Raw genomic sequence first — 11,077 nt, forward strand, 5'->3', positions numbered from 1 at the left:
ACTTCAAGCCCTGCTGCCCCTGCCTGAGCTCCGGCTGCTGCCGTGGCCCTGCAAGCCGTGGTGGCGGGGATGCTGCGGGTAGCAGCGGGCTCTCTTCCCACCTTCCCTTATCCCCTTGGCTTCGTTGGGATAGCCCTCCCCCCCAGATATACCCACCAGGCTGGATTCAGGGTGTCCTGAAGAGAAACAGCCCTCTCCCTGGCTGGGTTTGGGGCGCAGGGGACCGTTTCGCCACCAGCAGTGCAGCCTGGGCTGTGACCATCCTGTCCCGGCTCCTTTCAAGTTATCCGATCAAGGACATTCCCTCTGCAAAGGGGGAAGGAATAAATAAAAGCACGTGGCGACATAGCCCAGGTAGGCAGGGGTGAAGGGGGATGACGCCAAAGACCAAAACATCTCTGGTCACCAATTGATGGGCCACCAAGAACTGACCGGCAGAGCCTTGGAAAGGACAAACCTGGAGTTTGCAACTAGCGAGAGGGGGGAAGCAGGAGGAAGGTGAGGATTTGGGGTGTTTGAGGGGGGATATGGGACTGGGCAAAGCTTATTAAGGGGGGGAAGAGGTAGAGGGGAGGAAGGTAAAAGCGGCCGGCTGCGTGTGAGCAGGCTGGGCTGAGCGGCTGATGGGAGCAGCCGTAAAGGTTATAATGGGAAAAACACTGACAGCAAATGTCTGCGAAAATGGTGGCAGCAGCAGCGGTCAGCCAGCCCGGGGACCGGGAGCATCCCTGAGCAGCGCAGCCGGCATCCCTGACGCGCAGCTGCGCGCCCGAGAACCTGAAACAGCCCCAGATACCCTCCGTAACCACAAAACCGAGGTACGGAAAGGGGAAATTAAGTCAAAAAAGGCGGAAAACAGTCTGGGAAAGTAGGAATCGGTGACAGGTATTGGCTGCTTCAGCTGGAGGAAGAGAGAAACATCCCGGGAAGGCAAAAATTTGGCTGGGAAAAATAAAAACGTCATCTTGGGGCTGTTCCAAGTGAAAGAGAAACCTCTGCTGCAAATAGTGGTGTCCTGCGCCCCCTCCTGTCACCATGGTGGAAAAATTGCTCCCTTTCTACCCAAAATGGAGCCGCTCCCTGCAAAGAACCTCTCCCCGCGGGCGCCGGGGGGGGGTGTCGCCTGGCTCCGGGTCCCCTGATGTCCCTCACCCCCGAGGGACACTTCGTCCAGCAGCATCGGCCTCAGCCCTGGGAGCGGCCTGACGAGCGCTGCACCGCTAACGTTTCAAATAATGCATGTACGTATAGGTGTTACTATAGAAATGAATCATAGATACACATACGCCAAACATTGGTCTATAGATAGTGAGCTACGTAGAGACACAGATAAGTAGATACTTACTGCTTTGGTAGTGGTGACTTTGGTAGTAGCTTGAAAAATGTATATATACACTTGCGTTTCTGGGAGCAATGTTACAGCAACTTGAAATAGATACTTGCTTTACCGGTAGGGATTTGTTTGCTCGGCAAAACTCCAGCACGCCGAAACGCTTCTGCTGCCTGGGAGAGGCGCTTGGTCAGATTTTTGCCTACTCTGTTACAGCAAAGTGATTGAATTTCACCGTCTTTTGCTCGCGGCTTTGCTAATGAGGTGTATGGCGCGTGAAGCTGCCAAGGCTTCCCGGGGAGGGGGAAGAGCCGCGGAAGGGAGGAAGGTCCTGAAGGCACAAGGACGTGGAGGCGATGGGTGCTGGCAGCGTCTCTTCCCAGCGCATCGGCCGTGCTCCGGCACACAAACGCAGGGACCTGTTTGCTCAGGGCACGTTTAAACTCGGCATACGCTTTCTCTTTCCCAAAGGCTATTTTTCCCCCACCAGATTTAGCTGTTACAACGCCCAAAGGTATTTCCTGCAGCCCGGAGGATGCTCTTCTGATTACAAACGCAGCTCCTGCGCATAAACCTGCACGCAGAGGCCTCCAGATAAACCTCGAAGCCAAAACCTCCCCTGAAAAGCCGCCCCAGGGTGAAGCCCAGTGGCGTCTCCAGCCCCGTCGCACTTGTGGCATCGTCTCACGAGTCCAGCCACCCCTGGGACCACGGGCCGTGCCAGGGCGGCCGCTTGCCAGGCCACGGTGACTCAGGGAACTGATGCAGGTTAAAAATACTCTCACCCGGCTCCGGCGCGAGGTGCTTGGCTTGGTTGTAACCCCAGCTCAGCCCCCCCCAAGCTGCGACAGCCGCAGGAGGAGCCAGGCTGCCTGGGCGAGGGGGGGGGACGGGGATGCAGGACCCCCACAGTGGCAGCAAACGACGTCCCCAAGCGCAGCAGCTCTTCCCGCAGAGCCGGACGGACGTCGGGGGGAAATCCGGCACCTCCAAGGTCTGCCACCAGCCGCAGCCCACCGCCGGGGCCTGGAGCCCCCCGGGGTTATTCCCACCCCTACAGAGCAGGGCAATGTCAAATGGGATCTCACACGCACTTTTATTAGTAGCAACAGACATTAAAAAAAACCCCACGTCTCCAAAATGAGTTACAGACAACTCTTCAAAAAGTTTAGAAAACTCTTTTTTGTAAAACGCGGCTGCATTCGTTTTACACCCACTAGTGCAACAGGGAACTCGACAACCCGCACTGCAGCCTAAAACTGAGGTTAAAATCTAGTTCAGCTCACCCAAACTGCTCTGCTTCCTTCCACGCTTTAGTCGCAGCACGAAATCCCAGGCTGAGCGATGCCCCTTTGCTGCCTGACCCTTTATATCCCGCTTTTCTCCCCGGGTCAGGGCTCCTCTGCACCGTCTGCCCGAGCAGCGGCAGCGCAGGCAGGGGCCAAGACGGGCAAGCCACGAGCCAGTTCCCTCTCCCACGATTTTCCAATTTGCCCCAGAAATAGGTGTAGGACAGCTTAGGGACTGCTCATGCCGTGGGATATGATCTGGGTGCGCCTCTATTCTCCATAGAGAGGGGACAACTCCGAGGGGAGGGAAACCCACCGCTGCCCTGGCCAGGACAGCCCCTTGCCGCAGAAGCAGGGCTACAGGCCAGACCCAAGCGGGAGAAACCTCCGCCCGTCCCGCTCTCCACGCTGAGCGCGGCTCGGGGCGAGGAGAGGGCCCCCAGCCACCAGCTGCTCCGGGAGAGAAGCCACCGCCCAGCGGTGACCAGGGCACCCAAAGCCCCTGCCCCCGCGCGGGCGACGGCTCAGACGGGGCGCCGGACCTGGGGCTGTCCCCGTCGGAACGAAAAGGTGGGTGCGAACGCCCCGGCCTGAGGATCAGGAAGGCACTTTGCGAGGGGCAGCGCTCCTGGGAGAGCATCCAGTTTTCTCCAGGGTGAGTATGCCAGTTGTGCCTCCAGGCTAATTAATTTCAACTCTAAGAACAAATAACGACCCCTAACTAATTTCAACTGTAAGAATAACGACCCCTTCACGAGCAAAGCCCAGAGGACTCTGCAGAAGCAGCAGGGGGAAGGGAGGCAGCAGGACCAGGGGCTGGGAGCGGGGCTGCCCTGGCCACGTCAAACCAGGGCGAGTCACCGTCACCCGCAGGAGCCGCAGAAGGGAAGGACAAGCCTTGCCTGGGCACACGTCGAGAGGAGTGATGTCCCCCAGGTCCTGCCGGAGCCCAAGGCTGGAGGACAGAGGAGGCGGGCTCGGGAGCATCCCTGGGTGTTCCGTGCCAGGCTGCATCGCTGCTGTAACGCAGCCACGGGGGCTTCTTTGGGGTTTCCTTCCTAAAACAAAACTACTTTGCTGCTCCTCCATCCCCTGCCGCCTTCCACTGGCTCCACTCATCTCCTGGCCCCCCCCCAGCGCACACCACAGCAAAATCCTGCCCTTTTTCCTCCCTCCAGGGGCCAACCCAAGTAGAATGCCCACGGACTCAGCCCCTGAGCCACCCCGGCATGTCCCAGGCACAGCAGCGCACCGGGAAGCCACCGTGAGGGGCTCAAGCCCTGGGGACACAGGGGTTGGCACCATGGCACTCCCCAGCATTTGTCCAGCAGGGACGGTGGCTCTTTCCAGAGCCATCACCCCGTCCACAAGCTCTTAGCCCACCCTGGAGGAAGGCAGGAGAGGCAGGGAGGTCTGGAGCACAGCAGCAGCCGGGTCTGCAGGCATGGCCATGCCCACCTCTCCCCCAGGGGTGTGCCGGGGGCCCTGGGGAAGGGCAGGACGACACAGAAATAGTCCAAGCCTGTGTTTTACAAACAAATATTTGTAGGCTTTGGCAGCTTGAGCAATTCAGCGGTGAGCCCAGAAGAGGTGGGGACAGCAGCGGACGTCTGGCGCTCCCCAGGCAGCATCCACCACCACCACCACCACCACCACGGGGGGAAGGCAGCAAGGGCGGTGCCGCTGCTCAGGCTCTACCTGCAAGGAGAAGAAGGTCTCCATCTGAGCCACCTCCAGGCTGCGGATCCTCCATCTGCCACCCACTTAGACCCTCTCCAAGGCTTCAAGCAGCTGCAGGGTGTCACGTGCCGGTGGTGGCAGTGCCGAGAAGGTCTGGACCTGTGCTCTACTCGGAATTTCAGGAGCTACCTCGGCCAACTTCTCTCTGGGAGGAGTTATCTGGGGCCTGGCTGCACAAGAGAACCGAGAGCTCTCTCATTTTTGACTGGCTGCAATGTGGGCTGGGGTCTTCCACCCTTAGGGGATCACATCCTTGTCCTCACCCTCCAGGAAGCTTCAGTTATTTTTTTATATATATATGTATATATAGGTTTATGCCAATCTGGAAAGCATTACCGCAGTGGCGTTCCTCAGCCAGCGCTGGGACTGGTGCTGTTTAACATCTTTGTCAGCGACGTGGACAGTGGGATTTGAGGGCACCCTCAGCAAGTTTGCCCACGACACCAAGCTGTGTGGCACGGTCGCCACGCTGGAGGGAAGGGATGCCATCCAGAGGGACAGGCTGAGAGGTGGGCACATCCAACCTCGTGAGGTTCAACAAGGCCAAGTGCAAGGTCCTGCACATGGGTCATGGCAATCCCAAGCACAAATCCAGGCTGGGTGGAGAATGCCTGGAGAGCAGCCCTGGGGAGAAGGACTTGGGGGTGCTGGTGGATGAGAAGTTCCACATGAGCCGGCAATGTGCTCTCACAGCCCAGAACCCCCCACAGCCTGGGCTCATCCCCAGCAGCGTGGGCAGCAGGGCGAGGGGGGGATTCTGCCCCTCTGCTCCGCTCTGGGGGACCCCCCTGCAGCGCTGCCTCCAGCCCTGGGGCACCAAAGCAGAAGGACACGGAGCTGTTGGAGCGGGGCCGGAGGAGGCCCCGGAGCTGCTGGGAGGGCTGGAGCCCCTCTGCTGTGGGGACAGGCTGAGAGAGCTGGGGGGGTTCAGCCTGGAGAAGAGAAGGCTCCGCGGAGACCTTCCAGCCCCTGCCAGTCCCTAAAGGGGCTCCAGGAAAGCTGGGGAGGGACTCTGGAGCAGGGAGGGGAGCCATGGGACGAGGGGGAAGGGGTTTACACTGAAAGAGGGGAGATTTAGACTAGATATTGGGAAGAAACTCTTTGCTGTGAGGGGGGTGAGCCCCTGGCCCAGGGTGCCCAGAGAAGCTGTGGCTGCCCCATCCCTGGAGGGGTTCAAGGCCAGGTTGGACGGGGCTTGGAGCAACCTGGGCTGGTGGGAGGTGTCCCTGCCCAGGGCAGGGGGTGCCACTGGGTGGTCCTTAAGGTCCCTTCCAGCCCAAACCATTCTATAATGATTCTGTGAAACCCGAGTTTGGCCCCATCTGAGCCACAGACGTGCTTTGGAGAAGCTGAGTTTTCCCTCTGGGCAAAATTCTGCTCTCCCAAAAAACAGAGTGTGAGGTTTTGACTGTTTTTGCAACGGGAGGAACTGGGAGAGTACCACCACTCGTTACCCCAGTACACCTGCCTTCAGAAAACGTGTAATGGGAATTAAAAAGATAGCACAGAGGGAGAACAGGCGATGGAGCAAACGGATGGGGGCCAGGAGGAACGCCGAGGCTCCCCGCTGTCCCGTGCCTGCTTTGCTGGAGATAACAGCAGTATCAGGCTGGGGGGGGCAGGGATCAAGGCTATTTCCAGAGCAAATCCCAGTGGAAACTAAATAGGGGGGACAGCACATCCTTTGAGCCTCTGGAGTGGGAAGAGCAACTCCTCATCTGCCTCTTACGTCTGCAAGGAGCGGCTGGCAAAGGACCCCGAGCCCTCCCGCTTGTCCGGCCCCGATCCAGCCCACGACAAACTCTGGCTGGTAGCTATGGCTGGAGGAGCTGGGCCACCACGAAGAAAGGGGCCGAAAGCATCTTACCTGCAGACGTTGCGACACGGGCGGTCCCTCCTGCACCAGACGAAGAGACCTGGGGACAAACCAGTCATCACCTCCATTAAACGCCCGAGAGATGGTGCTCAGGCAAAGCGTGGCATCGCTCGGCCGGGAAACATCGAGCTGGGAGAGGCTCCCTGAGGCAGGGCTGGTGTTTGGGGGCTGGAGGAAACCACCCTTGCCCATGGCCAAGCTGCCCTGCGGGTACCGATGGCCCCAGCCTGGCCACTGGCCGGGGAGCGGAGCCGGCCACCAGCCCTGGCCACGTCTGAGCAGGTACAAGGGATCATGATGGGGACGAGGAGAGCAGGAGAACACCAAGGAGCTCTTCCAGCACCTACCCAGCGCCTGGAGGCTTTTCACAGGAAAAACCTGAAAACTTTGTGCAATAGCTAAACACACATAAATCACCTAGGGAGAACCTCCTACTTCTATTTTAAACTGCCAGATCCTCTTCTCAAGTCCAGACTTGGGCATTTCTTTGGTTTTTCATCCCACCTCCAAGTTTGCAGTTGGCAATCTCAGAATTGAAATCCCCGCTTTGCCAGGGACTGGGGATGGGCTGGAAAAAATGCTCTTCAGCTCCAAAAGAGGAGGAAAAGCAAGCCCACTGAGGTAGGAAGCACGGTTCGCTGCTGCGGGCAGAAAACCACAGCAGACCGCGGTGGGACGGGGACGCTCAGTGCTCCTACCCTAGAAGGGATGTGTGACACCCCCCAGTGCCCACGGGACTTTGGCGGGGGGTGACCCAGATAAGGAAAGTAAAGTATAATCTCATGCCTACTCTGGACACGCAGGAGGCGTTTGTATGACAACCCTCCCTCCCGCATCAGGGAGCGGGGAGGCGAGGGAAGGTGACGGAGGAGACATCACCGCCTGGGGTTAGGGACACCCTGCTTGAATTGAAGGCAGTGACAAAGCCCCAGCCCCGGCCAGGGGATGCCTGGGTGGGAAACCCAGGTCCCTGCAAGGACGTGGCACATCAGCCAGCACAGACCCTCCCACCCCATCCCTGGTCGCATCCCGCCCCTGCCGTAGCACCCACTGGCCAAAAAGCCGGGGTGAAGAGTCCGTCCCGGCACTCACCTGCGAGCAAGCCGATGACCACGCACGCCAGGATCACGGGCAAGAGCACATTGGCAGCGTCTGCAAAGGAGAGGATCCACCGTCTCTGCGGCCAGCTGGAATTTAACCCCCACCCCACACACTCCGAGCAAAAAGCAGGCAGTTACGGGACATGGAGGCACCTGGCAAGAGGATACGGTTTTTGGGGCCATTTCATTGAATCATAGAATTGCCCAGGTTGGAAGGGACCCTTCAGATGATCGAGTCCAACCATCAACCCAACACTGACAAAAACCATCACTAAACCGCATCTCTAGGCACTATGTCTGCCCGGCTTTTAAATACCTCCAGGGCTGGGGCATCAGGAAGAAATCCCCACTTACGCTGGACGTGGAGCAGGAAGGAGGTTTCATTCTGGCTAACTTCGTTGCGGACCACGCAAGCGTAGTAGCCGCTGTCGTTCATCGACGCTTTAACGATGCACAAGGTGCTGTTGTCAACAAAGTGGATGTGGTCGCTTCCCAGCAGCAGCTCCCCATTTTTCTTCCACCAGTACAAGTCTGCCTTCCCTTCCGGGACGTGGCAAACCAGTTTGGTGTTGCCTCCTGCCTTCACTGATGAGTTGCCCAGAATTTCTGGCTCGGACAGCGGTTCTGGGAGAGACGGAGCCACTGTCAGCATTCAAACCCGCAGCTCCCCGGGTGCCAGACCCAGAGCACCTTCCTCCGCAGCGATTCCCCGCTCTCCGGCTGCGGCGGAGGCTTTGCCATTGCGTCACTCACCAACAACGCGCAGCTGGAACCAGCCCGTGGCCTCCGACTCGGACCTGAAGCGGTACAGCCGGTCGTCCCCCCGCTGCAGCACCATCTGCAGTGAGAAGTCCGTCTCGTTGAACCTCGTGCGATTCTCGTAGGGGCGAGACGTGTTGGCGGGTCTATCGAAAGCATAATTGACGATGACCCCTTCCTGCGGGCCGCTTTTGTACTCCCAGAAGACAGCTTTGCTGGCCCTCAGCGGGGGTATCGTCAGAAGCACGGTGCAGCCCACGGCCGAGACAAGTCTCTCCGATGCCGGCTGGAGATCAGCGGAGTAGCACGGGGAAAGCGTGCGGGCTGGAAAAGAAATCAGATTTTACTCTACAGCTTCAACTTCATCCACCTGCAAGGTGGCCGCAAAAACCCTCCCTGGCTCAGCCGCTCTGCAAACAGCAGCGCTGGGGACTTAATTATTTCGGGCTTTAAGCAGAGAGATGGAAAAGCAGAAGGTCCTGATGGTTGTGTACGAAGTTTCCTTTGTATCTCTTGCCCAAAAAACACAGTTCTTTGCCTTAACACTCAGCTCCTGGACCTGCACCGCTCCCGAGGACGGCTGCTGCCCCTGGGGACCCCACAGCTCCCAGCGCCCACTCGGGGAGCCCTTCTCCTCCCTCCCCTGCACCAGGGGCACAAGGCCGGGGTGACTGAGCAGAAGGAGCTCTCACCGCCCACAACCGCTTTCCCGTCGGATCCCGGCCAAGAGAACGGGCTGTAGGAGACGAGAGAGCCCGAGAGCCCCTTCCCGATCGTCTTTTAAAAGCTTTTGTCCGGGCAAAAGCCGGGGTTTGGGCGAGCCCAGGTCTGGGACCGGCCTTGGCTTGCTCTGAAAGGAGCCAGGGGAACCTCCTCTGGGGGGGGTGCGGCTCGGCGAGGTGCAGCCCCCCTCCCCCCGGCGCTGGGGTTCGCCTGTGGAGCTCCCAACGCTCCACAAAGCAGGAAAACGGCCCAAAACGCGCGGAGCTCCATCCACCGGCACCGACCGCGCGGGCGGGACGCGCTCCCGGGGGGCCCGGGTGTCCCCCCGCCCCGTCCCCCGCTGACTTGCCTGTGATACCCAGCCCGGCTACCGAGCTGCCGGGGCAGGCGAGGAGGAGGAGGAGGAGAAGGGGCACCATCTGCGGGGCCGGAGCGGCGGCGGCTCCGCCACGAGTCCCCGGGACGCTCCCGCCGCCGGGGCGGGGACGGCGGGGCGGGACCGGGGCGGGGGCCGGGATCGGGGCCGCCCCGCCCGGCTGCTGCCGCTGTCGCTCAGCGGGTGACCTTGGGACAGGAGCCCGGGGTCCCCCTGGCCGGCCCGGGCTGCTCGGAACCGTGTGTGACCCCCCCCGGGCTGCGGAGCGACGGCTCCGAGCGGGGAGGGACAGGCGAGGGGTGGCCACGGGTGCCCGGCCCGGCCCGGCCCGGCCCCGCTTCCTCTCCTCCTCCTCCTCCTCCTCCTCCTCTCCTCCCCTTCCCCTCTCCTCCCTCTTCTCTCCCCCTTCCCCTGTTCGCTCTCGTCCCCTTCCCCTCCTGTCCCCTCCTTCCCCTTCCCTTTCCTTTTCCTTTTCCCTTTCCTTTTTCCTTTCGTTCCCCTTTCCCTTCCCCTTCCCCTCCTTCCTCTTCCTCTCCCGTCCCCTCCCCTCCCGTCCCTTCCCCTTCTCTTTCCACCCTCCCTTCTCTCCTTCCCCTTCCCTTAACTCTTCCTCATTCCTCGTTCCCCTTCCCCTCTCCTCTTGCAGGAAGACCCCCAAGTGCAGCCCCCCCGGCTGCCCCTCCTGTACCCGCTCTATATGCCAGGGGGCAAAAAAAAAAAAAAACAAATGCCAGGTCAAAAAGGGCGCTGGGGGAACGGCACAGACGTGTTCCCTGCCCCGGGGGGGCTCCGCAGGACTGAGGGCAGGCGAAGCAGCCCAGGGCAGCACCAGGGAACGGGGTCGGAATCATTTGCCGGAGCAGCCAGAGGCAAGGCTGTGCACCGGGACGGGGACAGGGAACGGCTCTGCCTGCCCGGGGAGACGGCAGGGATTCCCACTGCTCCCACCCCAGGTTTAGCACGGAAAGTACGAGGCGGGTGGGGATTTTTTTTCTCCTTCCCCACGTTGTCTCCATCGGCTGAGCAGCTTGGGAGGGCGGGGAAGGGTGTTTGCAGCTGCAAAACCCTGTGCGGTGCTTTGCGTGGCCCAGCCCCCTGGTGTCTGGGGAAACTAAACTTGGAGGGAGAGATACACGTATATACACATATATATGTATAAAACAAGCCAAGCCAAACTGGTTTGAGCTCTCCTGTGTAGGAGAGCTTCCTGTGGAAGGCAGGTTCAGACACCACTGCGGCATCTATTCCCAGCCCCGAGCAACTTCAGAAGCACAATGAGCTCAGCACCTGTCCCCTCCGTCACCTCCCAATGCCTTTGGTGGCCCGGAGGGTGGCGGCTGGTGTTTGGGGCACCTTCCAGTGACCCCCAGATGCCGCTCTAACTGGGGATGTTACTCTAACTGGATATGCCCAAAGCTGCTGCACAAACATGTTGCAAGAACCTGCTGCAGGAACTGGCTGGGCGCAGTCGTGCTGCACACACCTGCGGCTCGCGCTAAACCTGCAACAACCCGCCAGTGCCGCCGGGACACGCACAAACCGCCGCATGCGGTGAATACGCAGAAACCGAGTGTGTGCGACCTGAACACGCACTGACGAGTCGGCCCCGACTAATGCACAAAGCCAGGAGGAACAAACCGCTGGGGGAAAAAAAAAAAATCACTGCAGAAACCCTGGGTCGTGGCAGGGGCCGGGGAGCCCGGGGGACACCCATCACCGGGGCGGTGCGTTGTCAGGGTCAGGTCTCTGCACTCCTCATCCCACGAGGGGTTCACCAGTGTCCCCGCGCCGGGAGGAGAGTGGCTTTGGCAGCCCGCACCTCCTCGGAGGGGAGATGCTGTGCCAGGATCTGTGCCCTGGGGTGAAAGCAGCCGCTTTGAGGTG

General features: G+C 60.1%; 1 protein-coding gene across 1 annotated transcript; it reads right to left on the minus strand.

Moving 5' to 3' along the window:
• Positions 1-2,274: 2,274 nt before the first annotated feature.
• On the minus strand, positions 2,275-9,502 carry LOC128915349 (uncharacterized). Its single transcript, XM_054215609.1, has 6 exons — positions 9,167-9,502; positions 8,089-8,418; positions 7,690-7,959; positions 7,328-7,387; positions 6,227-6,275; positions 2,275-4,317 (listed from the first exon to the last, which is right to left on the minus strand). Exons 1-6 carry the CDS (start codon positions 9,234-9,236, stop codon positions 4,314-4,316), a joined length of 783 nt encoding a protein of 260 aa, XP_054071584.1. The 5' UTR covers positions 9,237-9,502; the 3' UTR covers positions 2,275-4,313.
• Positions 9,503-11,077: the final 1,575 nt, after the last annotated feature.

The sequence above is a fragment of the Rissa tridactyla genome, chromosome 9, assembly GCF_028500815.1.
Source record: "Rissa tridactyla isolate bRisTri1 chromosome 9, bRisTri1.patW.cur.20221130, whole genome shotgun sequence".
NCBI classification, from domain to species: domain Eukaryota; kingdom Metazoa; phylum Chordata; class Aves; order Charadriiformes; family Laridae; genus Rissa; species Rissa tridactyla.

Bases quoted from the DNA above. Each gene is read 5' to 3' on its own strand.
- LOC128915349 (XM_054215609.1), bottom strand. From the start codon at position 9,236: ATGGTGCCCCTTCTCCTCCTCCTCCTCCTCGCCTGCCCCGGCAGCTCG. The intron at 7,960-8,088 runs GTGAGTGACGCA...CGTCTCTCCCAG, and splicing joins GTTCCAGCTGCGCGTTGTTG to AACCGCTGTCCGAGCCAGAA. The intron at 6,276-7,327 runs GTGAGTGCCGGG...GTTTGTCCCCAG, and splicing joins GGTCATCGGCTTGCTCGCAG to GTCTCTTCGTCTGGTGCAGG.